This window comes from Dasypus novemcinctus, chromosome 11 (genome assembly GCF_030445035.2).
Source record: "Dasypus novemcinctus isolate mDasNov1 chromosome 11, mDasNov1.1.hap2, whole genome shotgun sequence".
Lineage (NCBI taxonomy): Eukaryota > Metazoa > Chordata > Mammalia > Cingulata > Dasypodidae > Dasypus > Dasypus novemcinctus.
The window spans coordinates 41,626,540-41,653,005 of NC_080683.1; the positions used below are offsets into that span (position 1 = coordinate 41,626,540).

Consider the following 26,466-nt stretch of genomic DNA (forward strand, 5'->3'; position numbering starts at 1 on the left):
ATCAGCCTGTTTTCCAAGTGTCTAATAGTAACTTTTCAGGCAGCATTAGAATCAGTGCTGTCATCTTAGCACCCCAATTTCTCCTACCACCACGGATCATGTTTTCCCTTAGAACACAGTCTAAATCTCCTTATAGAACTGCAGGAAGGAACAGTCTTTAATGGCATTCCTAACTGAGTATTTCTGAGATTGTCTGGGAAATCTTAAATATCCTACCAAGCCATCCTGGTGGCTCTGCCCCTTCCACTTACCTACTCATGCCTGATGCGGCACACGTACAGGGCACCTCACATCACTGCTCCTCTAGGTCTGTACTGTCTCTCCTCCTAGCTCTGTGTGTGTGTATTACTTGTATTTTATCTCTTTCTTTTTGTTTTCTTCTCCAAGCTTGAACACTGAGAGCCACCCTCTCTTAATTTCCACATGGCATGTAGAAAGATTTGCTAAAATTCTACTGTTAAAGCAGATAATTTTAAAGTAGAAAAGAAAATCTTTCAGTGGGCTAGCAGTGCTTCTCGAACATGAATGTGCACTTAAACTATTGTGTTTAGTAATCGAAGAAAATGTGGCATGGGTGTGGAGAAAGTGGCCATGGTGGCTGCTGGGAGTAGGGAGTGGGAGGAAGAGATGTGATGTGGGGGCATTTTCGGGGGTTGGAGTTGTCCTGGGTGGTGCTGCGGGAACAGTTACCGGACATTGTATGTCCTCCCCTGGCCCACTGGGTGGAATGTGGGAGAGTGTGGGCTATGATGTGGACCATTGACCATGAGGTGCAGCGGTGCTCAGAGATGTATTCACCAAGTGCAGTCAATGAATGTCTCATGATGATGGAGGAGGTTGTTGTTATGTGGGGAGGAGTGGGGTGAGGGGGGTGGGGCATATATGGAGACCTCATAGTTTTTTAATGTAACATTAAAAAAAATAAAGAAAGAAAATGAAGGCAAAAAAAAAAAACAAAAACCTGGGGATTGGGTTAAATGCTGATTCTGATTCAGTAGGTCTAGGGTGGGACTGAGATTCTGCATTTCTTACAAGCTCCTCCCAGATGTGCTGGTGCTGTTGGTTCAGAGGTCACACTTCTAGCAAGGGTTGGAGATTTCACAGCTCCTGGGGTGATGAGGTTTTCCCTCCCTAAGGGATTTCTCTGGCCTTATTTTCTACCACAGCCTTGAGAGACAACCCACTTTCCCCTTTGGGATTCCATTTAGCCCTGACTGCCCAACAGAGAGGAAACAAGCTTCTTTTCTGCTTATCTCTAGTCCTTGCCAGTTTCCCCTTAATCCTTTAATTATCCCACCTTCCTCATACATCTTTGTCTACTTTATCATAGTAACTGACCTTGGCTTTGTATAACTAGAAGGTCCAAATGGAACAGTAGTCTTCATCCAGAATTGTATTCAGAACTACATACACTAAATAATAACTTTAAAATTGTTTGTCCCCCCAATACTGCACATTTAAAATATGGCTAGGTGTGCAACGTATTAGAGCTAAAATATACTTGGGAACGTTTCATTGAATCCTCTGATTTTAGAAATTAGGAAAAGGAGGCCTGAAAGGTTAAGTGACTTTCCCAAAAAGAAACCTTTGGAGCTAGGACTAAATAGCAAGTCTCCAGTCAACCAGGCTCCTGTTTTTTCCGTTATAACCAGCCACTTTAGTCAATGAGGCTCTAGAGCTTGACAGTGGCTTTAATGCAATAATATAAGCAGTAATAATCAGTGAGCGGTGTGGGCCATTGTTCATAAATCTAATTAATTAACATTATGTCCTATCTTAAAAATCAAATAGACTTTTTATAATTAAGTCTGAAAGGCAAGAATATAAAATAAAGCTCTGATCTAGAGCATAGACATTAACCACCAATGATAAGAAATTTAATCCTGTTGGATAGATATGGGGTATATTAGTCAGAGTAGATTAAATTATGCTGAGTAACAAATTAACCCTGAAATTTCTGTGCTTAACCCAAGAAAGGTTTATTTCTTCCTCCTGCTACAAGTCCAGCCTGGTTTGGTGGGGAAGAGTTGGGTGTTCTGCTCTGCACTCCACTCAATTGCCAGGCTGATTTCCAGCATGTTGCTACACCATCTGGTATACCCAGCCTTCTCAGTCACCACTGCAGGGGAAGTAGAATTGGAGAATCATGAATGGGCTTTTTCCTGCCTCAGGCTGCAAGTAACACCTGTCACTTCTGCTTACATTTCATCCAGAGCTACAGGAGTCCATATAATAACAAAGAGGCTTAGAACTGTGGGAAAGAAGCATGTGAGCACAATAGTCCCTAACACATAGGACATGAGGTAAAAATTAAAAAAAAAAAAAATACAGAGACTCATTTAGTGATCACTTATCTCTTCTTGGTAATTTGTTCAAGAGAATAGGAGTCCACAAGAGGAACTAGGGGAGAAGTAACATCTATGGTAACGGTTCTCAAACTTTCACTTGACTTTAATATGCAAAAGAAAAGTTTTTTAAAGTTATAATTTCCATCTTATTGTCAATTCATTTGGTTCAGATAATAAATCAAATTATAAATCAAATCCAACAGACTTAACAAGCAAAGTCTAAGACCTGAAGTCAGGTGGCATAATTTTAACTCCTGACCTACCACTTACTATGTGACCTTAGAGAAAATACAGAAGTTTCTCTGTACCTCAGTTTCCTCATCTGTAAATGGAGATATTAGTACCTACCTCACCGACTTATAAGGATTAAATAGGTTAATATATAAAAAGTGAGTATAACAGTGCTTGATATATTGTAAGAGTTCAGTAAATGTTAGCTATTATTCTTATTACTATCTGCATGATTTTAAATTATCTAATTTAATAATCTTTTATTGGGCACCAACAATGTACCAGGTATATGAGAGATACCAGAGTTTCTATAATAGTCAAAATTTAGTTAGATATTCCTATTCTCACAGAGTTTACAGTGAAGATAATGGAACATAAAGTAGGAAGAGTGTTGTTTTAGAAGAAATAGATGGAGCTTTGACAACTCAGAGTTACTCATTCTCCTTGAGTCTGTTTCCTCATCCTAGAAATGGGGCAATAATATCTTTCTCACAGCATTGTGTGAGGATTAAATACCATCATGTACATGTAACTTCCAGAAGAGAGACAAAGAGAAAGCTCATTTCTGTATGTGTGTCTGTGGATGTGTGTGTGTGTGTTAAGGCTGGGTTGTGGTTAATAATAACACACTGACAATGGGGAGAGTGTTGGTTAATAAGAAGGATCCTCAAAGCTTATCTCTCTCTCGAGGAACTTCCCCCTAAACCCAATAGAAACCTTATCAATTCCACAGACTTGTACATTATTCACCCAGTAATTAACCCATTCAAGTCACTTTCATGAAAATAAAATCGAAAATTTATAAAATATTTCAAAAGTAGTGATTTTGTACAGTTTACTAACTGCCAAAACTTCCTATAGTACGGTCAGTTACAAATTTTGGCCTTGGACAACATTTCCATTTGTCAGCAACTCAGGATTCTCTAAATAGTATTAGAATGATTGATTCATTGATCATGTGGGAATATGAAAGAATTTTTTAATTAATTCTTATAGCTTCTGTTTAAGCCACATGAGCAGACTGTGTGAAATTCTTGATCATTTTAGAAATTTGTTAGTAATCGAGGTCTGAGTTTGGTCTGCAGAATTCCTCCACACTCAGCTTGAGAGAGTTTATTTCTAAAAGTGTTTATAATTGACTCTGTTTTATACCCACTTTCGTAGGGGGAACCTTTTACAAAAGGGGAAAAGGGAGATACGGTAAGTAGATGTTTTATCACTGTTGTGAGTTTTCTACTTCATTGATTTCTTCCTCTTTGATTTCCTGTATGCTTACTTTTGAATCTAATGGATTAATAAAATAAACTCTCTAAGTACTTTACTTTGTCCTCTGTGAATTTTGACTCTTTTATTTTGATTAATATGAAATTTTAAACCTTAAGTTTTGTCATGTGACAATGCTTTACATTTTGTTGGGTAGTATATATTTTCTTCAACACATTACTACTAGTGATTGGATATGAAGACTTCCTCTGAAATTAAATAATGTATAGCACATGGTAAACCAGATACTTTTTTTTTTAGTTAAATGACAGTAATTATTTTTTCACTTAAAAAAAGTTACAGAGCCCACTTAAGGCATCTAAAATTAAAATACAAAATAAGTTTGTTTAAAAGTCTATTAATGAAACAACTTAGATTTATTAAAGTACATGTTTTATCAAAGGAGTTTTTTTTTTAAGTCATGGAAAATAAGAAAAGCAAGCTCAGTATAGCCAATTTTGTCCTCTTTTGTGTAACCTTGATTTTTTTTCCTGTTTTTTTTCCATTAAGTACATTTACCTAAGCATGGAATTGCCAAGACATAACAATTTAATCTACTCTTTTTTCCCCAATCCTCTGAAGTTATAACTGCCTGGTTTATGAGATTAGTTGGTAGCTAATAGAGAAAGCAGTGATTGCTATTGGAACATGATGATTATCATGTCAAAAGTGACATTTGGGGAAAAAACACCTGTCAAAAAGTAGAAAGAAAAATAAGACATCATTGTTTACTTATTATCAATGGACATTTTAAGTCATATTATACAATAAACTCCCCTTGACTTCACCACATCTTCCCTAAATTCCCTCTCTCTTATGCTAATTAGTGGAACTTTACATGAATTAAAGTATCAGAGATGCCCATCTCCATTTAAATTTAAGCATTTCCCATTTGATTATTTTATTTACAGGGAGAGCCTGGGATAAAAGGATCACAGGGAATAAAGGTAATTTCCTGACATTCTGCAATCACATCTCCAACCTGATTAAATTGTGAAAACGAAAGTAACAATTTAATTTTCCTTCCCACTCATGTTTAGGGTGAACCTGGAGATCCTGGTCCCCCTGGCTTAATAGGAAGCCCAGGATTAAAGGTATTTAAGAAAGAACTGCGTTAAATTAGGAAATAATTTTGGCAGTATAGCCATTAATATGTCAAACGAGGTACTTTGGTGTGTCACTCATTTTCTTCACAAATGTTCTCAGAGTGGTTATCATGTTTCCATGGCATTTCCCCACCATTGGCTGCATTTATTACACACATAGTAACCATGCCTTATCATTTTCAATAGGACTTTTAAACTCTTTTGTTTGTGCATATTCACAATAGTATCCCTAAATGCTCTAAGAGTAAACAGTGAGGATGGAACATGGGAGAGTGTGGGCTATGATGTGGACCATTGACCATGAGGTGCAGCGATGCCCCGAGATGTACTCAAAGACCAAATGCCATGGATGTGTCATGATGATGGGGGAGAGTGTTGCTGTGGGGGGAGTGGTGGGGTGGGGGCGGTGGGGGGTGAATGGGGACCTCAAATTTTTTGAATGTAATATTTTTAAAAAATGAATTGAAAAAAATAAAATAAAAAGAGTGAACAGTGAGTCCTAAATTGATGACTCTGACTTGTATTCTTAAAATAAACAGGATTCCAGATTCAGTTTCTAAACCAAAATTATGCATCCCTGGTCCTTGAATTACACATGTGGGATTCTTCAAGAATGCCCCACGAAAGAGCAGTGGTTGGGAAGGTATGGGAGAAATTAATACTGTGCACTCACTCCCTGTCAATGGGAAAGGCAGGTGATCCAGGCATCACCTCCTGGTAAGAACAGACCCATTTAAACGAAAACATCTTGAAACTATCTTTGTGAGCCTAAAGCACATTTCACTGTAATACAGAGAAGGTAGGATGGTGGAAAATAAATCTTCCTTCAGATAAAGCTCACACCATATTATATATATATTACATATATATATTCAGGTACAATCTCTATTGTTTTTTTACAAAATTAAAGCACATATCATCTTCTATTTTAGGGTCAGCAAGGACCATCCGGCTCTATGGGTCCCAGAGGACTACCAGGAGATATTGTATGTATAGCAGATATAGATGTCTGTTATTTTGAAATGATATTGAGTCAATACATCTTTTTAAGAATGTCCACATCCATTTGTATGATTGAGTTATGCTACATTTTCCAAAGACATGGATCATCTTTACAACTAAAAATGATCACATCTAATGTCAGGGGCTATTGGGAGAGGTTCTTTCATATACCTGTGTGAGAGGTTCCTTTGAATATCATAGCTTAATAAATTGGTCTTAAGAATGCAGTTAACTAAATGATTGTTTTGAGCATAATTGTCCATGATAGGGAAGATAGAAAACATCTAAAGAAATAAGGGAAACCAAGAGAGAAAGCCAGCATTTTCAATATGAACAGTTTCAGATTTAAATCTCCATCCAAGAAAGATACTTACAAAGCTGTGGTTGTACTGTTTTCTAGCAATAGCTTCCAAATAAACAAGTCTTTTGGCTGAAAATATTTCTATAAGGCAGTCTGAGAAAGATCTGTAGCATGCATTATAACGTAGCTTTAGTGGATGGACAACCTCCCTAGCCTTCTGACAACCTGGGAACTGAGACTTGAGTAAAACAAGAAAAACCCTTGGTCATAACTTCTTGGAGAATGTATTTTACCAGGCCACTTCTAGAATTTCTCCATTGTCCCCATCTTAGGAGATGCCCCTGACCTCCTGCTCTATTCCCAGTGCTTCCTGATTGAGCTTCAAGGGGCCTACCAGCCAGCATACTTCATCTGCTTGGTACTTTGAACATTCAGTTCATAGAGTAAAGCATTTCATTGCCCCCAGCTCTCTTAATGAACACTAAAGGTAGTCCTACTGTAGAGATCTTATGAAAAGAAAGATATGCTGGTGGCAAAGCTAGAACAACAATATGCTTAAGAGGTAAGATTAAAAGATCATGGCTAGAGCTAAAAAGAGAATAGAATCAAAAAGAAAAAAGGATACTGTTGCCAAAGCATAGCAAAAATGACTTTTCCTAGTTACTGGATTGTCCTTCTAAATCCTTATATAATGCTACCTACCACTATCCCTCCACCCCTTCTTGGTAATAGTATGGATAGGGCATTTGGTTCCATTTTTCTTTATTTAGTTTCTTTTCCATTACCTCCAAGTAACTTCACCTGAAACAAGCCACTTATTTTCACGTTTTCCCTATCCAACAGGGTGAAATCATCTCACCTCTTTATAGTTCATATGTTAAAAATTCTGTTCTTCTAACAAAGACTCACAGAGATGTTACTTTAATAGGAGAAGTATAATTGATTATTCGTTTCCTTTAATTCTGAATTTTGTAGGGATTACCAGGAGAACATGGTGTCCCAGGAAAGCAAGGCATTAAAGGAGAAAAGGTATAGTTTTCATTGTACTCATTTTGTTTATTAAGTAGATAGATAAGAGGAAGATACAGAGGGTCATAAGGGCACTGAGAGAATGAAAGAATAGGACAAGATTTGTGAGATTATGCCAGGACTAAACATTCACATTAACAATGATGAAAATGACACTCCCTGGAATTGTGCATTGCGACAGCCATGGTTCTGACACAGAAAGTTAATGTGGCAAAATTAACTAACTCAGAGATGAAGATATGTTCACTTAGAAAGTCTGATCCAGGCTCAGCTTCTCACTCTGGAGTTTCTTAATCTTTCGAGAACTGTTTTCCTATAGCTACATGGAAATACTATTATTGAACAATTACTGGGGAATAACTTAAAACATGAAGATCATCTAAAGAATATTATGAATATATATACCCTTTTTGTGCATATATTTGTACACATGCATATGTATCATGTTACTGCTAAAATTGTAGCATAACTCACTACAAACTCTGAATGCTTTTAAAATAACTAGAACAGTGGCAGATATGAATTAGGCAGTGAGTAGATATTTGTTGGATGAGTGACTGAATGCATGAGAGAGAATGACGTTTGACTGGCTATGATGACAATTTAAAACAATGGAACTACTGCCTCCCCACCCCCCACCCCCACCATGAATCCAGTTGTTGAAATAAGAATCTTCCCTTATCTTCCTTAGGGTGATTCGGGTGGGATTACAGGTCCTCCTGGGCTTCCAGGTCCCAAAGGTGAGGCTGGTCCTCCAGGGAAAATCCTGCCAGGGGAGCCAGTAAGTACCAGCCCTTTTACTAATATTTCCCTTCAAAGGTCACTAAGGACTATTTGTGGGCTCCCAGGTGCAGATCACAAATATGGAAATAAGTTTAGGTCTGCAAAAGAGAAATATTGATCTTATTCTTTAGAGGAAAGATCCAACTTGGAAAATTTGATGGGCTCTCTTCCAAAGAAATTGCACGCATACCATTTTCATATAATTTTGGACGATTCATAAGCCTCCTGAATCCTTAGGGTACGCTGGTTTTAAGCCATAAACCTTGCAAGGACATGATCTTGAAAGAGAAGAGCCTGGGAAACGGACTTTGGCCCAGTGGTTAGGGCGTCCGTCTACCACATGGGAGGTGCCTGGTTCAAACCCCGGGCCTCCTTGACCCGTGTGGAGCTGGCCCATGCGCAGTGCTGATGCGCGCAAGGAGTGCCCTGCCACGCAAGGGTGTCTCCCACGTAGGGGAGCCCCACGTGCAAGGAGTGCGCCCCATAAGGAGAGCCGCCCAGCACGAAAGAAAGTGCAGCCTGCCCAGGATGGCGCCGCACACACGGAGAGCTGACACAGCAAGGTGACACAACAAAAAGGAACACAGATTCCCGTGCCACTGACAACAGAAGCAGACAAAGAAGAGGCAGCAAATAGACACAGAGAACAAACAACTGGGGTGGGGGAAGGGAAAGAAATAAAATAAATAAATAAAAATTAAAATTAAAAAAATTTTTTAAAAAAGAGAAGAGCCTGAAATTTCCTTTCCAGAGGCTGTGTAGACATGGCCATGGCCATCACTTGTAGAAAATATCTCTGGGATCCAGGCTCTTCCCAGGACATAGCTAGAGAGTCTGTTTTAGATGACCTTCTTTTTCATCCCATTTGAATTTTTCAAAATTAATTAGTGATGATAAATAGTTTTCAATATTAGATGCCTTGTTTCAAAGATAAAAACATCTCATATTTAAAGTAACTATACAAAATACTATAGCCTGTTGAAATTTGTATCCTCTTTTACTTATTCTTATAAAGAAAAAGGGTTATTGAAGATGAAGAGCAACAAAATGTATTTTTGAGTTATAAGAGGTTTTTTAAAATATTTTTACTTATTTATCTATTTATTTTAGGGATTAGATGGAAATCCTGGAGCACCTGGTCCACGTGGGCCAAAGGTATAAAAATATCATGGCTAATTTAAAAAGAATTAATAATTAACAAAAACATACCAAAAAAAAAAAATCGATGTCCCTTGAGCTCTGCACTAACGAAAGCGTCTCATCGCCCAGGGTGAGAGGGGCCTGCCAGGTGTGCATGGTCCTCCAGGTGATGCAGGCCCACCAGGCGTAGGAATTCCTGGCAGAACGGTAAGTGAAATTCATTCAAGTGCTTGATACGCCATCGATTCCGGTAGTGTGGAGAAAAATCCAGTGATAAATTTGTTAGGGTGGGAAGAATAAAAAGGTCAGGGGGAGAAAGAGAAATAAACAAGAGGTGGAGGGAGAGAATTGATGAGCGTTGAGGTCACTTCACAGAGGACTCACTGTTTATTGACTTAAACAGATGCTGCACACGCACGCACTAATTTTGGATTAGAAACAGTTGTTTAACCCTTTCTGCCTCCATTCTCTGTGTATTAAAAAGTACAAATGCCCATCTGTAAGATTATAAAAATGCCTAATATTGGGTTATTACTTATTCTATGGTTTGGTTTTAATTAAAATAAAGCAAATATTTATAAAGTGGATGGAATATTGCAGAATGAAATGATGCCAAAAAGTTAGAAGTAATATTTTAAAGAAGAGAAAAGAGAAAGGTTTCTTGAGGATAAAGACAAGGAATGAACAATTTTTTGCGTGCATCTAAGCCACAAGTACACAGCCTAGGAAAATGTCTGATAATAATGACCACTGTGTACATGTTTTTTGACTAAACAATAGTGAGGTAATAATAAGAGATTAAAAGTTTTTATTTGCCATGAAAAAAAAACATAGAAAGGTTTGGAAAAAGAAAAGTAGAAATAATGATTATTCTAATGATGTTAGTTTGGGAAACTGGCCTTATAATGAAGTTATCATGAGAATTAAAATGAGACTCAAATAGTGAATGCGTATATTTTTTGTGACTGGTGTTTAATTTTTCAGGGCCAGAATATAAAATTCTATTGGCAATGGAAGATTAAATAAAGTGAAAAAAGAAGATTGGGGCATTTTTAGGGCAGCAGTGAAAGTTGAAGCAAAAAACAAAAATCACTTAAGGACACAGTATAAATAGAAGGGGGACAATAAGTCTCATTGGCAATGAGAGTAATGTGAATACTTAAAAAAATAATAAAAGGAAAAGCCAGTAAGCAGTTAGTGAAGTCAGCTGCAGAGGAACTAGCTCTTCCCTTAGGCTGTGAACTCCTCATTCAGTAGTCCACGGTTAGTAAAGGAGCTACAGTCACTAGGTTCACTGATAATCTCTCAGCCTCGTTTGAATTACCCCAATTTCCAACTTCCTAGATGTAGAAAGGACTAATTGATTGATATTTGCCTTCCCACTCTTGACACTACTTACTGGTTCCGGCAATTTCTTCAAACAGTGAAATGGCTGAAAGTAGAAAGAAAGGAAAGGAACCCCAGAGCCCAGTTACCCCAGGAGCAGTCAGTATCTGAACAGAAATGGATGCACCATCATCCATGTGGAATCTAAGCCCCCTCTCAATATAAAAGTGGACTGGGCATAACCATCCCAGGCTCCACAGGATGGAGGAATAGAGTATGGACTAGAGTGAATTACTGGTGTTCTACTATGGAACTATTGTGATTAGCAATGGAAGAAATTGTAGCATTGATGTGGAGAAAGTAGCCACGGTAGTTGCTGAGGTCAGGGAGAGCAAAGAAGAGATATGATGTGGGGGCATTTTCAGGACTTGGAGTTGTCCTGGGTGGTACTGCAGGGACAGATGCTAGACATTGTATATCCTGCCATGGGCCTCTGGGTGGACTGGGGGAGAGTGTAAACTACAATATAAACCATTATCCATGTGATGCAGCAGTGCTCCAAAATGTATTCAACAAATGCAATGAATGTTCCACCATGATGAAATAGGTTGTTGATGTGGGAGGAGTGGGGTGATGGGCGTAGTGGGTATATGGGGTATATTTTTTTAATGTAACATTTTAAAAAAATAGAGAGAAAATAAAATAAAATAAATTAGCATTGTATGTGCTAAATTTTTAAGATGTTGGAAAAAAAAAAGAAATGGGATCCATTGTGTGTGCGCTTGCGACTGTGCGGAGGTGGGTGATGGTGATGAAAGGTCATCCAGGTATTTGAGCAAAGCCATGTTGGTGGTCCAAGCGACAGGCATTTAAGCTTCAGCAACCATTCCGCAAGGCTTGGTAGCATTTGCAGAGTTTTCACAGTGTACGTGATAAGAAACCCTGTTGTTCCCCTGAGTCAATTACAACACCTAGTCCTTTATCCCAATTGGATGGTTTATGGATAATCCTCTCTGGGCCTGAAGGCGGAATTCTGATCATTGAATCTCATCTTACTCAGGGCTCCCAAGGACCAGCTGGAGAGCCAGGTACTCAGGTAAGTGATCCGACTCAGCTATGTGGCCTAGCAGATCCAGATTACTTGTTTGGGAGAAGTTTCTTAAAGACTGTCCTCATAAGTAACTATTTGCCCCCTATTTCAGGGTCCTCGAGGTCTCCCGGGGTTGCCAGGAACTCCAGGAACCCCAGGGAGTAATGTAAGGACCATCTGTATCTTCCCCTCCTGTTTGTCTGCACCTGTGCAATGTGAACAGATTTGAGCCTGATGCTTCTCTTTCCAGGGAGCTCCAGGGAGGGATGGAAAGCCAGGCCTGCCAGGCCCGCCAGGTGACCCGGTATGGAGAACGACTGAGCCTGACTTATGTCTCTTTAATAACCCAGAGGCCAAACAGCTTACCTAGCAGGTTTTGCTGTCCCAACTAATTAGCATGCTCAGTGACTCTTGGTGATTTTGTTTATCCCCATTATTTTGTAAAGGGAAAAAAATTCAAGTTGGGTCAGCATTTTTATAGGTATGATGAATACTTATTTCCTAAGGGTATAATTCAGCCGTACAAGTTTCCCCCAGGCTGAACCTGAGCATATAATGTCTCAGTCCCATGGAAAATTGAGTTAAAATATATAGCCAGAATTTCCATTCTTTCTATTGCTAGTGACTAAATGAATTTCATTTTTCTAAATGAAAGTTTGCAGGTAAGTTACCTGTAATATGGTACATTTCCCTTGATTCTATGGCTTTAAAACGCTGGAATGATTACATTCCTAAAACTGGCTTGAATGGGCTCTTTTAAAATGGGTTTAGGCACTAAAAGTGTGTTCCGAAGTTTTATTTTAGGTTAAATCTTGCTTTGAGCGATAGTGAAATCCCCTTAAATAGCCTCAGAATCAGCAGTTATAATTTGAGAGGCCATATGGTACATGACATTGTATTAAGAGTTTTGTATAATAAAATCCAAATCTGGCCCCTCGATTCTAAGCCTCACAAATCCTTCTGCCTCCCACACTGTTCGGGCCTTGTGTGCCTTTATAAGCTCTGCTCAGAGATATATTCGGCCTTGCTTTAACTCCACTTCTGAGTGAGTCATGTGTGCATCATCAGGAATCGTGTAAAGTGTCACTTGGGCTTACAGAGTTTCTTTCTGCAAGGGCATTTTAAGGCACGAGCCTAAAACCCTGCCCGAGTTTCCTCAGTGTCTGTCTTGACTATCACTTAAGCCAACTACAGACTTTGGAATTTGGGTGAGAAAAACTAAGCCAAACTCATCCAGTACTTTTCACATTTCTCAACAGCCTTATAATTTGTTCGCCAGAGCTGTGATTTTCTATTCACAAATGATTTATGTTTATGTATTATTTAAAACCTTTAATATCCTAGGCACAGCATAAAGATTGTAGTGTCATTAAAATATAAAAGAGGGATGCAGAACCAAAACAATGCTTTGTGTGTATTTGCATGTTCTAGGTACAGGAATAGTGAATGTTTCTCAAAAACAGTTATGAATTCTGTCAGTGACATCCACTTCTTGATGTACAGAATGTAAAGCCAAGCATTCTGACAATGGCATTCTAGAAACTCTATGACAAATCTTGATTTGCATGACATTTTAGGCATTTTAAGGAAAAATACCTGCATTGTATTGTATGTTTGTATTGTATTATATACACATGTATGTATAAATATATATGTTTTTTTCCTCCTTAACCACAGATTGCACTTCCTCTCTTGGGAGACATTGGTGTTTTGCTCAAGGTACTCATTGCTATTTAAGAAATTATGTGTTAATTTCCAGAAAAATCAGAAAGAAACTCTTTGCCAGAATTGCTTAGCCTGCCCTACCATTCCATTTTTAAATGGCAGAACATCTTTAGGATAAAAAAGGAATATATCTTTATACATCTTGTGCCATTTATAGTAATCTTTCCACTTCCTCCAACTCTTCTATCAACATCTCATTGGGAAGGGGGTTATTCTTGGAGGGGGGGGTTGTTCTATGATGATTTAGGCAGAAGAAATAGTGTCATTTATACCCTTGAGTAGATTATTCCCTCTCCTGGAAAAACAACTTTCTCTTAATGGATGTTTAACCACCTGGCTTACCACTGTGAAAATTAATCCTTCTCACTATATCTATCCTAGCCAGTCCCAGAATGAAAACTAGTGCTGCTCAATAAACAGCTAGCTTGCAAGGCTGAGTTTTGATGATGTGGGATTTTACAAAGTGAGCCACAAAATTCAAAGCCAATTGCCCTAACACCTGTTATTCTGTTAAATTAAAACGATCTGCCTATTATCTGACTCATAGGGAATTAATCTTACTACCAAAATTAATTTTTTCTAATACGCCCCTGTATTTTATCTGTGAAACAAACTGGGGTGGGGATTGATAATGGGACATCTTTAAGCTTATATATTTGCATATTTCTGTGTGGTATGTTAAAGTCAACATGAGTGAACCCAGGTGAAAACTTGTCCCTTTCCTTTAAACTCCCATGTTATGTGTCTTTGTGTACCTACGTATAAATGGTCAATGTATGTGTATACACACACACATACACACTTCGGCTATGTATATATGTATTTATGTGGTTTATTTTCTATTCTTAGAAAATAATTTGCACAATGGTAGTAAGTATATTTATAGAATTGTATTTAAAAGACTTAAAAGTTCTAGTACATATATTTGTTAGGTGATTAGAGTTTTGAGGATACATGTGTTAAATATAAATGGAAATAAGAATATAAATATAAAAATATGTAGGAGATGTTTTTATACCTCCAAAAGTCAACTTTTTCTTAAAAGTCAGGAAAAATATTAGTGGGGGTTTCAGGAAGATCTTATATTTACTGATTTGCAATTATATGCCAGGCAATAAGTCTTGTTTTACTTATATAATTTAAAGTTCACAATAATCCTATGAGTTTAGGCTATAGTAGTATTCCCCCATCTGTAAGTGAGAGACCTGAAATTCAGAGCAGTTAAGTAATTAGCTCAGAGTCACATAGCTAATAAGTGTAGCGTTAATCTTGGAACACAGGTTCTCAGGTTCTTTACAAGTACAGCAGGTTAGAAATGGCAGGGCTATAGGAGTTGAATCATTCCAGAATAGTTAGGATTCTTTACTGTAAGGATCAGAAACTTGTACATGTAAGCAGAAATGAATTTCCTGAAAGAATATGTGGTGGCATTCAGAACAGATGAAAAGACTATGAATAGCCTCTGACAGAGACAGCACCCTGGCTTAGGAGTCTCAGAAGTGAAAATAATTGACGATTTCTAAACATGCTTTGTTTCTATCCCACCATCATCTCTCTAAGGTTCAGAGTCCCATGAGAGCCAGCTGGCAAGCAAGATATCTTAGCTGATAGTCTCCACAAACTGGATTTAATAGAGGAAATGAGAAGAGTAGAGTTGCCTAAAGCCAAATCTAAACACAGGAATTTAGGTTGGAATTGGATCTGTAAGATCAACTGAATAATGGAATTTTACATCTTGATCCTGTTACCCAACATATTCATTCTTCCTCTCTCAGTCTTGCAAATTTTGCAAACTTCATTATCCTCCTTTCTGTTTTCCAAAATACCTTTGATGAAAGTATTGAAAATAACTTACCCAATTATAGGCCCAGTGGTATTACTTCAAAAACCTTCCTCTTGGTTGATCTGTATATCAATCTGTCTTTGAATGAGTATGTGCAACAGCTAATAATCAATGCATCTTTATTCTGTCCATAAGAATGTTTTAGACTCTTTTTCAAGAGCCTTGATGAAATCAGTTTCCCTTGGTCTACTATTCCAGTAGACCCTAATATAAAGGAAATGATGTCAGAATTGAAATGACTAAAAAAATTCTGTTGACTCATGATTATCATTTTTCCTAAAAATCAATTGAAAAATCCTTTCTAAAGTACTGCATATTGGCATGCCAAATTTATGTCTACAGATGTGAAAATTCATCTTTTTCATACTGTTTGAAATATAGAGACCTTTTGGTTCTCTTTAGTCCTCAGGCAACCCTCCATCTTCATAATTTTTCAGTTATTATCAGTGGTGGTTCTACAATATTTACTCCCCTGCCCAACACATTAGCTCTGTAAAATGATTCAGACAGAAAACTTAGTTTGGAAAGCATTACATACTCTAGCTTCATTTTATATATTCAAGTTCTGAGGCCACTATGGAAAGAACTATTTGACCCAGTATTTTTTAGGCCATTTGCTTCAGAACCCATTCAATGTCATGCAAAATTTGTGTTCCAAGGAGAACATTTTTGGAAATCAAACCTTTGCCAATATTCATTGGATCTAAAGTATTGAACTTGAATAACCATGGGCTTTCTTGCCAAACTCCTGTCAATGGCAAGACTCGGTTCTCCTTTGAAGATTCTTATTCTGCATTTCATGTTTGAACCCTTCTCTTTGGTGAAAAAGATGGAAAAAATAGAGGCTTATATTGTCCTACCATCTGCCAACATTTAAAATTAAATTATCTCCTTCACTCAGTACATTATTTCATTCTTTTCATGGTCAGCTTCTTATTCTAACAATTTATTTAAAAATAAACCCTTACAAAGCTTTTTCACAGACACTTTTTCCTTAGCTATGTGATAAGACTTATGTTTATCTTGTGAGTTCTGACGCTTAAATTCAAGCCTTCCCAGATCAGGTAAAGGTTACAGAGAAGGCAATGAAAAGGTAATTCCAACTAGATTTCCTATCAGCACTTGGATTTGACATAAGAGTCAAATCCAAGTCACTCAGATAATTATTTCTCACATGAATGCCTCCACTGACAAAATGTTAGAAAACTCTGTGTAGGGTTCACCAACTAATTTTCCTCTTAAAAGGAGAACTCCTTTCTTTCCAGGCTTCTCTCTCTCTCTCTCTCTCTCTTTTTAATGATTTATGTTATTGGTTGTATGAGCTCTGTATTCTTACTGGTTATTCTAAACTTTATTACATGTCCCATTTTAAACATGCCATTAAGCAATTGAATCTTTCCTTGGATTATATATCTATTCCTTCTTTATTTGGAATTTCTAATTTAAATATCATCAAAGACAACTTTAAAATAGAAACTCACCAGTATCATAAACAAATACCATTTGCTTAACCTCATAAGTAGTTTTTATCTCACAAAAAAAGTTAGCCTTTTCAGATTGGGTAAATTTAGTTTCTGGAAAGTAGAGTGACCTAACAATTGCCACAGCATGCATCTCTGTTAAAGGCTTAAATAAACCTCAAGCCTTACTTTTGAAGATTGATTTTGTAAATGTCTCAAAAACCTTATCTTCATATTCATTAGAACTTCTGTGGTAACTGCCAAGCCAGTGTCCCTGGGCTGAAAAGGAACAAAGGAGAAGAAGGAGGAGTGGGTGAGCCTGGAAAGTATGATTCTATACCCCAGAAGGTAAGAAAACTGGCCAAATATTTATGGACCAACTAATTTACACATCCCACAGTCCCTCAGTTCTGCTACTGCTCTATCCTCTAGGGTGATACAGGGCCACGGGGTCCTCCAGGAATCCCAGGGAGAGAAGGACCAAAGGTAAGGAAGTCACTGCTTCAGTCCCTTCCATAGGACCCCCAATTCAGTGTGAAAAAAGGGAACCCATTTTAAACTACACTACTTCATTTTTTTTTTTAAATTGATAAAGTAGTATAAATTTGCAGCCATTTTTCTGTTCCCTGACCCTGTTCAAATTGCATGCCACAAGTGTCCTGGAAGAGATTTTCCATTGTTCTAAAAGATGCCAGAATGATTGAGTGACCCAGCCGAACTTCTTGTCTTTTTAGGGAAGCAAAGGAGAGCGGGGCTACCCTGGGATACCTGGGGAGAAAGGCAATGAGGTAAGATTCTTCTCTAATAATTAATCCTACTACTAATTCTCTTTAAGTGACTCAGCAGAAGGACACTGATTTCTCTATAGCTCATGTTTAATCCTAAAATAAATAAAAATAAAGAGGTTTGTTCAAAAGTTAACACAATCTAAATTATAATGATTCGTTGATGTTTATTCCCAGTCAGTGGTCCAATTTTTGTGATAAATAAATTAAGACACAAAGTTAATGTATTAGTTAAGGTTTTTTGGTTTTCATGTAGCATATGTCAACTCCAGGGCTACCTAAAGATAAAGGTAATAGAGAGGAAAAAGGGAAAAGTTACTGAAAAGAATCCCAGGATAGCTAATAGAATTGAAGGTATAGTGGACCAATCAGTCTAGGAATAAGACTAGCTACACAACTCAGCATAACTTCTCTGGGGCACTGCTGTAACTTGATTTGACGCCAGTGACCTTGGTGGTTTGTCTATGTCTTTGCTCAGTGTTCCAACTTCTCGAAAAGGGGGGAAAAAACTGTCAAAAGGATGTTATTGAGCTAGTTTGGATCAGCTGCCCATACCCTGGACGAAGCATCAAAGTCAAATGCGTTTTTGAGATAATGGCATCATTTTCTGACACTAAGCCATGGTGATGCTCAGAATATAATTCTTTTCCTGCATAATTCACATTAACTCTTAGAAAAACCAATTAGGATGATGAATTGTTGTTAGTTTAAACAGTTTTGATACTAATAATTTTTAATGAAAGTAAGTAACCCATCTGGCAAATATCAACCTTGATGTTAGTACAGAATGTCATAATAGTGAAAATCTATTTTTTAGTTGGAGTTAAATATTTCACATTGCAAATTATCATTTGTTATTGTGTTTATTTACTATTGAGTCTATTCTAGAAAATGTTGAGGTTTGGTCTTTTTTCCCAAGTTAAAAATTAATGAACAAGGCAACATTTATTTTCATCCATAAATAAAACATTAAAGGCAGTTTATTATCAAAATGACTAAGTTATTGAGCTTTTTGCCTTCTCACACTCTGCAGAATGTACCATTAAAGTACAAGTACAATAACTGATTTTAATAGTCCAACAGCTTTTAACTGCCTAGATTCAAGAGAAGGTTTTAGAGGGAATTGAGAAGGTAGCAGCAAAAAGGCCAGAAAATAATTGGAATTCAGGAGGATTTTGTTTTATAAGTCCTCTAAGTTAAATTCATTAGAAGTTAATTTTTATTGATTCTACAGAGTAGTTTGCTCTCTTTGTGACTGAAAATCCATTGTTAATATCCCCCCACTATTTTAGTGTGTTCTTTCTTAAGTACAAATTATAGATTCTTTAGCACAGTGTAAACAATATTTTGCACAAGACTCTTATTCATGAGGAATTCCAGCAAGTTCAGAAGGAGATTCTTTTCAGTTGTTTCTTTACATCATATGAATAATAACGAATAAACCTGAAGTAATATATTGACTCCCTTTTGGGGAAATGAAGAGGTGCAACTTTTCTCTCTCTTTGAGATAGGCAATAGTGAATTATAATCTTGTTTTCTACTTGGGCTGAGATACTACCTGAATTTATAATTTGCTGATTGTTCAATTGAACAAAACATTTACCAAGAACATAAGCATTTTCAACTGGTCAGAGAAACCAAACTGTTCTGACATATGTACATAATATCTAATCTTGGAAAATCCCAAATATATATTCTATTCTTAGTAGAAAAGAAACTGAGAGACCCCTTCTTTTTTGAGACTTATTATTATGTCTTCAATTTAACCTATTTGGGAACTTTTCTTAGAAAAGTTTTCTGTTTATTGTTTGTGGAAAAGTGATATTATCCTCAGTGTGCATGGTTTACATTTTTTGCAAACGTTATGGCAAAACTCCAGGTAGCAGCTTGCAGACTCACATCTATCTCATAGAATGTCCTCAGTGGGGATGCAGAGTTTCCTTACAGTTATAAAGAATACTGATTAGTAAATAGGGCATGAAGAAATGTTATCAGCCATAAATTATAGCAATGAGAAAATAAATATTACTGGTAATAACTAAGTCAGGACTTGCAAAGTCAAAATAACAAAAGCTGGGACAGAGCTTGACTCCAATGATCCCTGGATATCTAAGTTATAAATTTTAATTTGTGTTTTAAGTTTCCACTATATGCTACATTGACTATCCTCTTTTGTATTTGTCTTCTTCAATGACCAGCTTGTCTCCAAAAATTATCTCAGTGCCCTTTATGTAACCATAATAACTTTAACCTTACTACAAAATTTCAGCTTGTTCAGGAAAGATTGCTGAAAATGACTTTTTTTAAACTTACCCTGAGTAAGTTTAATAATAAACACTGAGGTTTATTTTAAAGTTTAATGTGGTCACCAAAGGTTAATGAGTCCCAAGCTTATAAATTAGATGACCTAAAGACTCACTCAGCATCTCTACACTGATTTAATGTTAAGACTAAAAGTAGGAAAAAAGAAGTATACATGTGCATGCATATCATATACATGTATGTATAGAAAGAATTTCATGGAAAATGTGGGTGTTCTGAGGTAAAGCAATTGGTTAATATAGCATTTATAATTTCTAGTCATTTATGAATCACTCCCAAAGGAAATTTTTCCCCTTTATGTTTATAAACTCATAAACAAGTTAATGGTAGGGAAGTGAAAGAGGCCAGTTCAACATACTGGTGCATACAGTCCCTTTACCACAAGTGAATGCGCACACACACAGACCATTTCCTATGAGGATAATATAATCTTGAAGAAGCAAGACATCCACATTCTTTAATACAGTATACATAAGGGACAAAACTGTTATTACATGGGGAACTCCACCAAGTTCAGAAAGAGACTCTTTTTAGCATTTTCTCGCATTAGATCACATGAATAAACCTGAAGTAACATATGATCCCATTTGGCATTGGACAGGCTTGGCAGAACTGGTCCTTGATCCCATTGATGTAAGGAGTCTTGATCTAGCTACAGTCCTATGGCACTCTCATAATTAAATATACAGTAATTTTACCAAGACCTCTTAAATCTTGGATTTGTAAGGTGCACAAAAATGCATATTTCATAACAGCAAAAGGTAAACAAAGTTTCATGATAACAAAGAATGATTTGGCCATAGAAAAAGATGGCTCTATTCAATACAGAAAATTAAATCCTCAATAGGTGAGGTCATTCATTCTAAAATTTGGATTATGCAAAATAATAAAAATACTTTAAAATATTTTTTCTGATTATGGACGTGATCTGAGTTTATTATAGAAAATTTGATAAATACACTGAAGTGCTAAAAGGAGAGGACTGCCTCTAATATTAGAGCCCACTATCCTTCATCCACAATTCCAAAACCCCCAGACTTTGAATACCCTGGAATTTTTTCCCAAATCTGTAGCAAATTAATTTGGCAGCAAAACCTGACCTGAACTCACATGGAGGCTGGTATCCTACTCCATTAGAATGTCATCTTTTTTACTTCAGAAGTATGTGTCTATTTACTGGAGGGTGCTGCCTAAGCATATTACATAATATTTAGTATGTGTGCTTTGTTACCATTACAAAAAAGACTTTAAAAATCCCAAATTTTCAAAAACATCTCCCAGTAAAGGCACTATGGGTCTCTATTCAGTATTCCCATCTTACAAAGCATACTTAAAATTTTTTAAATTCGGACCCTACTCTATATAATGTCTTGTAACTTTAATTTTCCATGTTTTCCAATAATTCTCTAAAATATTCTAATAGTTGACAAATATTTCATATAATGGATTTTCTGTGATTTGTCTAATATTTTTGTTCTTGGAACACTTGGTAAAAGAACAAAATTAATTACACATGTCACCAGTTAATTTTGCCAATGCTTCCTTGATATATAAAATACCAGCATCGTAAACCCTATCAAGTATAAAAAAACATTATTTTACAAATCCAAGGAGAATCCATTCATTTTTATGCTTAAGTTATTAAAGGGTTCCAAATTTAAATTCACCAATGAGCCATATTTCTTCTTATAAAGAACTGGCAGTCTAAACTAAATATTATATTAAAACATATTCCATTTTTCCACTAGCTAAATGAAGACCATAACTTTAGTGTAATCATATGTTTCTTTGATGGCATTCTGCCAATCAGAAATTTGCATTTCCATGCTTGGTAATATGGATAACATGGAGTGGCTTTGTAAGATCAGAAGTGTTCTATGAATTACTAAAAACATTAAATTTTATTTATTACAGATTCTGTGTCTTTGCATTTCAGCTCACCATTCTTATTCTTTGAAAATGGGTATTGGTATATGACATATATCATGTTTTTTGATTAGCTGAAATAGATGTTCAGTTTTCAATGGTCAAACATCTACTAAAATGCCTTGTTCCCAGCCATGCACTATAATGGATTTTATGGTAGGTACTATCTTTTTCTAGGGTCTTCAAGGAATTCCAGGCATTTCAGGTGCTCCAGGCCCGACTGGACCCCCAGTAAGTTTTTGCTAAAACTGCTCCACTATGGCTCATATCTGCTGGGATGATGCATGGTGAATTCACATTCTTTGCCTTTTTGTTCTCCCTGACTCTCTGTAAATTATATGGCTACGACCTAGAAAGGTTGCCTCATTCACCATCTCAGATTTTCATTTAGTATTACTGAAAGCTGCCCAGGGTCTCATAGACTCATCATCAGAATTCTACCAGACCAGAAAACAGTCTTCAATTAAGTTAATCTATTTGAAATAGAACTTGGATATAAAAGCACATTTTATCTCTTAGTTATCATACTTTGGAAGTGTTCAGGTGGTTACACCCTTACATTATAAAGCACCTTAAGCTGAGAATTCATTTTCTAGAGGGGAAAAAATGTGGCAAGGATTATGTGGCTCAGTTTATTTTTATTCCTATTTATGAATAAATTCCTACTTTAGTCAGGACTTTTTTTTGTCCCCACTCCTCAAACATGTTATCATGGCCTCCGTGTCTTTTGTTATCCTGTATTCTTAGACCAGATCTCTTTTCCTTTCCCACCTGTCAAATCCAACCTCTCATTCTTATTAACTAATGTCTAGCACGGCCAAATAAAATACATGTTACCCAGTTACATTTGAATTTTAGATAAACAACAAATATGTTGGTATTTACTATGTTAGTCCCAAGTACTGATTTTTTATTTGCTCAATCTAGCAACTCTACTCAAATCTCAATTTCTCCATCCATCTTTCTTAGAGTTCCTATGCAGTGTCTTTACCATACAAATAGGGATGTAATCTCTGCCTTAGTGTTTTGCCTCATGGATTTGCCATATTTTAAATGTTGTCACTTATGCTTTCACCACAGTTACATAGAATAAACTTGGTTTAAAATTGTACACTAAAATTAAAAATTAAGAGAAAGTGTTGTAAGAGGAACCATGAAAAATATAGCTAACTCTATTTCTAAAGAATTAAGTTAAATTTTACTCTCTATTGGTATAATGCACATCACGTAACTCAATATGCAGATTGTTAATTCTGTCCTGTCGTGTCTTGAAGTATTTAAAATGTTGATCGCTACCAAAATTATAGCTCACTTAGGAAGGCATGATGTTATGTAAATTGCCATTTAAACAGCAAGGCTAAATTCTTAAACGTATCAAAAGGGTCCAATTATGGTCATTACACATTGTTAGCCAAGGTGAATAAGCAACCACAAATACAAATTTTACCCTTCCGAGGGCTTATCAGCAGGGTACAGCTGTTGTATCAGCCGGAAGAAATATAAGCTTTTAGGACTGATTTAATTAGGATCAAATGACCTTCAAAATGTGTAAGTTTTTGCAACCAACTTCCAATAATCTTTGGCCATTTAGCTGTTATTTCTGTATAAAAAACCTAGTTTTCTGTTTTACAGGGCTTATTGGGAAGAACTGGACACCCTGGTCCAGCAGGAGCAAAGGGCGACAAGGTACAGAGGAAAAGCCTCACTTGCCATCCAGAGTGGGGCTTGGGGTAGGGACAGGGTCAGACCATTTACTGAGAGATCCATAAAATCCAGCAAAACCTGAAAATAGGAATCGGGTCAGGACATGGCTATATCTAGAGTATGCTTGGAAGGACATAGGTCCAAAAATTGAAAATAGATCCTGATGGGAAAGGATTAGTGGAATATTACTATATAGCAATGATACAAACTGGATTCCAGGTCCTGGGCAAGCTAATCCAGGATAGGATGGGGGAAGCCTCCAGAAGAGGTAGAAGTAAGCTGGTTTGTATCAGGGAGTTCCAGCCACTGGAGTCCAGGCTCCAGATAGTATGCCAGCTTTCGGGACCAGGTTTCCAGTAACTGAAGGGCTTGGCAAAACAATCTGGAAATTCTGTCCCTAGAGAGTCATAGGGGAAATTCACTGAGGAACCAGGGCACCTTTTTCCCGGGGAGTCCAAGTATTGGCAAATGGGTTTCTGTGGTCAGAGGTGGGACCAGCAAGAGGAGAGTCTCAGACAGCAGGATCACAGGTAGCTCCGTTGACCCTCATTAATGTCTAAATCGGCCCGACTGAGTGAGTCTAGGCAGAGCCAGCAAATGAGTGAAATAAGTCTAGCTATTCAAATTATGGAACTGAGAATCAAGTGTCCACATGAGCCACTCAAGAGGCTTCCACCCCAGTGCAAGGTTCCTGCCCAAAATGGGGTATAGTGGCGTCAAAGAGCAAAGGAATCCTAACAAATTTTAAAGGAAACAATGTGCTTATTCTAGATAGCCTCCGTTTTCTGATAGTATCCCGAGGAGCTTGCCCACCCGACCAGCCTTTTTTTTCTTTCTCTATGGAAAGTATTCAGTCATCTATTTGCCTTTGAAGTTAATGGGAATTCCACACTGAGATGAGCTTCGGGGCACAAACGAGGATAAAATATGACTTTTAATTGTGCCAGCAGATAAAAGGCTTTTCAATAGGCACACAGTTTTCCTTGTTAGCTCATGAGAACTATGACATCATTCTCTAAAGGGCTCTACCAGCAGTTGCCAGAATATGACTTTGTCTTAGAGAGACAGCTACCATCAAAGCAGTTTAGGAGAAAATATAATATACTTGTTCTTCATCACACATTCTTGGGCAGATACATTGAAAGAAAAACTTTACTTTTATTGATAAACATGCAAACAAAAGATTTTTATGATGTTTCCTTTTGTTGCTAAAAGGGGGAGGGTAGTTGGAATGAAATCTTTCACCAAATTTGTGAAATGGTCTGAAATCCCTCAAAATTCTTGAGTCTTCTGAGTGAGAATGTTGGTCTATCTGGATTCTTTTTTAATTAAACTTGAGACCATTATTTGAAAGAAAAAGCACAGTTACAAGAATAACTGCTTAAGGGTCCCAAAGGGACGACAATAATTCTGCTTCTAATGGAGCAAATAAGCATTCTGTGTTTTGTAAAAATAAAAGTGAAATCCATTTCTCAAGTTTCAACTTGAATTCATTTTTCACAAATTCCATTTTTAGTTTGCCTTGTCTGTAAGTGAAATACCTAAGGATGTTTAAGTTGTGAAAAGAATTTCCCATAAACAGTGTTGTACCACAGTCACTTCTGTTCAGCAGCGTAGGTCTGACTTGGTTATAAAGTCTGATGTTAACTTTGGAAATGGAAGAAGTTTCCCTTCCTGAAGACACAACACAGGTTGTGATTTTCAACTTGGTTCAAATTATGTGGATGGCTCCTCTGGTTCCCAAAATGCAAAGGTGGTGGGGGTGAGGCTAAAGCGAGGACTAACCCAGAGGGCCAGAGTCCCAATGCCCGCAGCTTGCATGCAGGAATTCTGTTCCTCATCCCCCCATCTAGAGTGGGGAGGGTTCCCCCAGCTGCCACTTGAAGCCCAGGACACTATCAAGTGGGTTGTCCGGCTGCATCTAAGAGTAAGTTTCATCCCTAGAGTGCACACAGCTAGATTCTGGATGATGGTTGTAGAAAGTGGCATTTCTTTTTCTGTGGTCTAGAAGTGTCGTATTCCCCCCACCCCCCCAGGTGAAAGCAAAAGCTAAACTAAGTAAGACTTTGCAAGACCAAAACAAAATGACAGGTCATACTGATTTCCCGAGGATTGCTCTCTGAGCCAGCACAATCTAGTTAATGAGCCTGGAGCAGGAATGTCTAAACTGTTTGTTTTGGTCTGTATTCCTTGCAGGGCAGCGAGGGATCCCCTGGGAAGCCTGGACCCCCCGGGCCACCTGTGAGTTGTTTCAGGTTTAAAAATTAAAATTTATGTGTTAATCTTTAAATGTTTATAACTCAGAGGTCAGACTACATTTAGATGTTCTCAAAGTTAAAAGTATTCTGAGTTTTTATATAAACATAAATGAGAGCCAGCATAGCTTTTGAGAAGTCCTTTTTTTCTGTCTTTGGCTCAACCCCAACATGGCAATGCTCAGATTTGCATACTGTGGGCATCCCTACCCAGGGTCTCAGAAAACCTAGATGTGTGTCCCAACTCTCCGCTGCATGCCTGGGGGACCGTGGGAAAGCCATTAACTTCATTGAGACTCATTTATCAGAAAAGAGAAGGCCTGTAAACAGAGTCACTTCCAGAAGTGTGAATTGGTAGAAAATTTGGTATTATGCTGTATTCACTGCCAACAGTGGCTTCTGAGATGCAAGGAAATTCTACTTCCATAGCACCTAGTGAACAGTGTCTACAAGAGCCATCACGGTTTTTGTTTTGTTTTTTTATTTTTAAAGAAACTTTAGATTACATAAATGTTATATCAGAAATATAGGATATTCCCATATACCCCAGCCCCCATACACACTTTCCCACATTAACATCTTTCATTAATGTGGTACATTTGTTACAGTTGATGAACACACACTGAAGCATTGCTACTAACCACAGACTATAGTTTACACTTTGCCCCTCACAATTTTATAGGTTTTGACAAAACGTGCATAGCAGTGACCTCTGGAATAACCTCCCACGCCAATATGTTTTGATGCACCTCATTGAAACAGATGCGTACTTGATCTGGGAGGTTGTGGAGAGGAGAGGTGCCTCTCTCCGTAGCAAGTCTGCCCCC

At 37.3% G+C, this 26,466-nt stretch overlaps 1 protein-coding gene across 1 annotated transcript in view; it reads left to right on the forward strand.

The window, feature by feature from the left end:
* The window catches only part of COL19A1 (collagen type XIX alpha 1 chain), a 376,839-nt gene that overhangs the window by 299,103 nt on the left and 51,270 nt on the right, over positions 1–26,466 (forward strand). The window contains exons 21-38 of the mRNA XM_023585875.2: positions 3,744–3,779; positions 4,754–4,789; positions 4,883–4,936; positions 5,881–5,934; positions 7,227–7,280; positions 7,972–8,061; positions 9,174–9,218; positions 9,333–9,410; positions 11,590–11,625; positions 11,732–11,785; positions 11,870–11,923; positions 13,297–13,338; positions 16,891–16,995; positions 17,080–17,133; positions 17,382–17,435; positions 21,858–21,911; positions 23,313–23,366; positions 25,581–25,625. Of these exons, the coding sequence (XP_023441643.2) occupies positions 3,744–3,779; positions 4,754–4,789; positions 4,883–4,936; positions 5,881–5,934; positions 7,227–7,280; positions 7,972–8,061; positions 9,174–9,218; positions 9,333–9,410; positions 11,590–11,625; positions 11,732–11,785; positions 11,870–11,923; positions 13,297–13,338; positions 16,891–16,995; positions 17,080–17,133; positions 17,382–17,435; positions 21,858–21,911; positions 23,313–23,366; positions 25,581–25,625 (999 nt within the window). The remainder of the gene's footprint in view (positions 1–3,743; positions 3,780–4,753; positions 4,790–4,882; positions 4,937–5,880; positions 5,935–7,226; positions 7,281–7,971; positions 8,062–9,173; positions 9,219–9,332; positions 9,411–11,589; positions 11,626–11,731; positions 11,786–11,869; positions 11,924–13,296; positions 13,339–16,890; positions 16,996–17,079; positions 17,134–17,381; positions 17,436–21,857; positions 21,912–23,312; positions 23,367–25,580; positions 25,626–26,466) is intronic.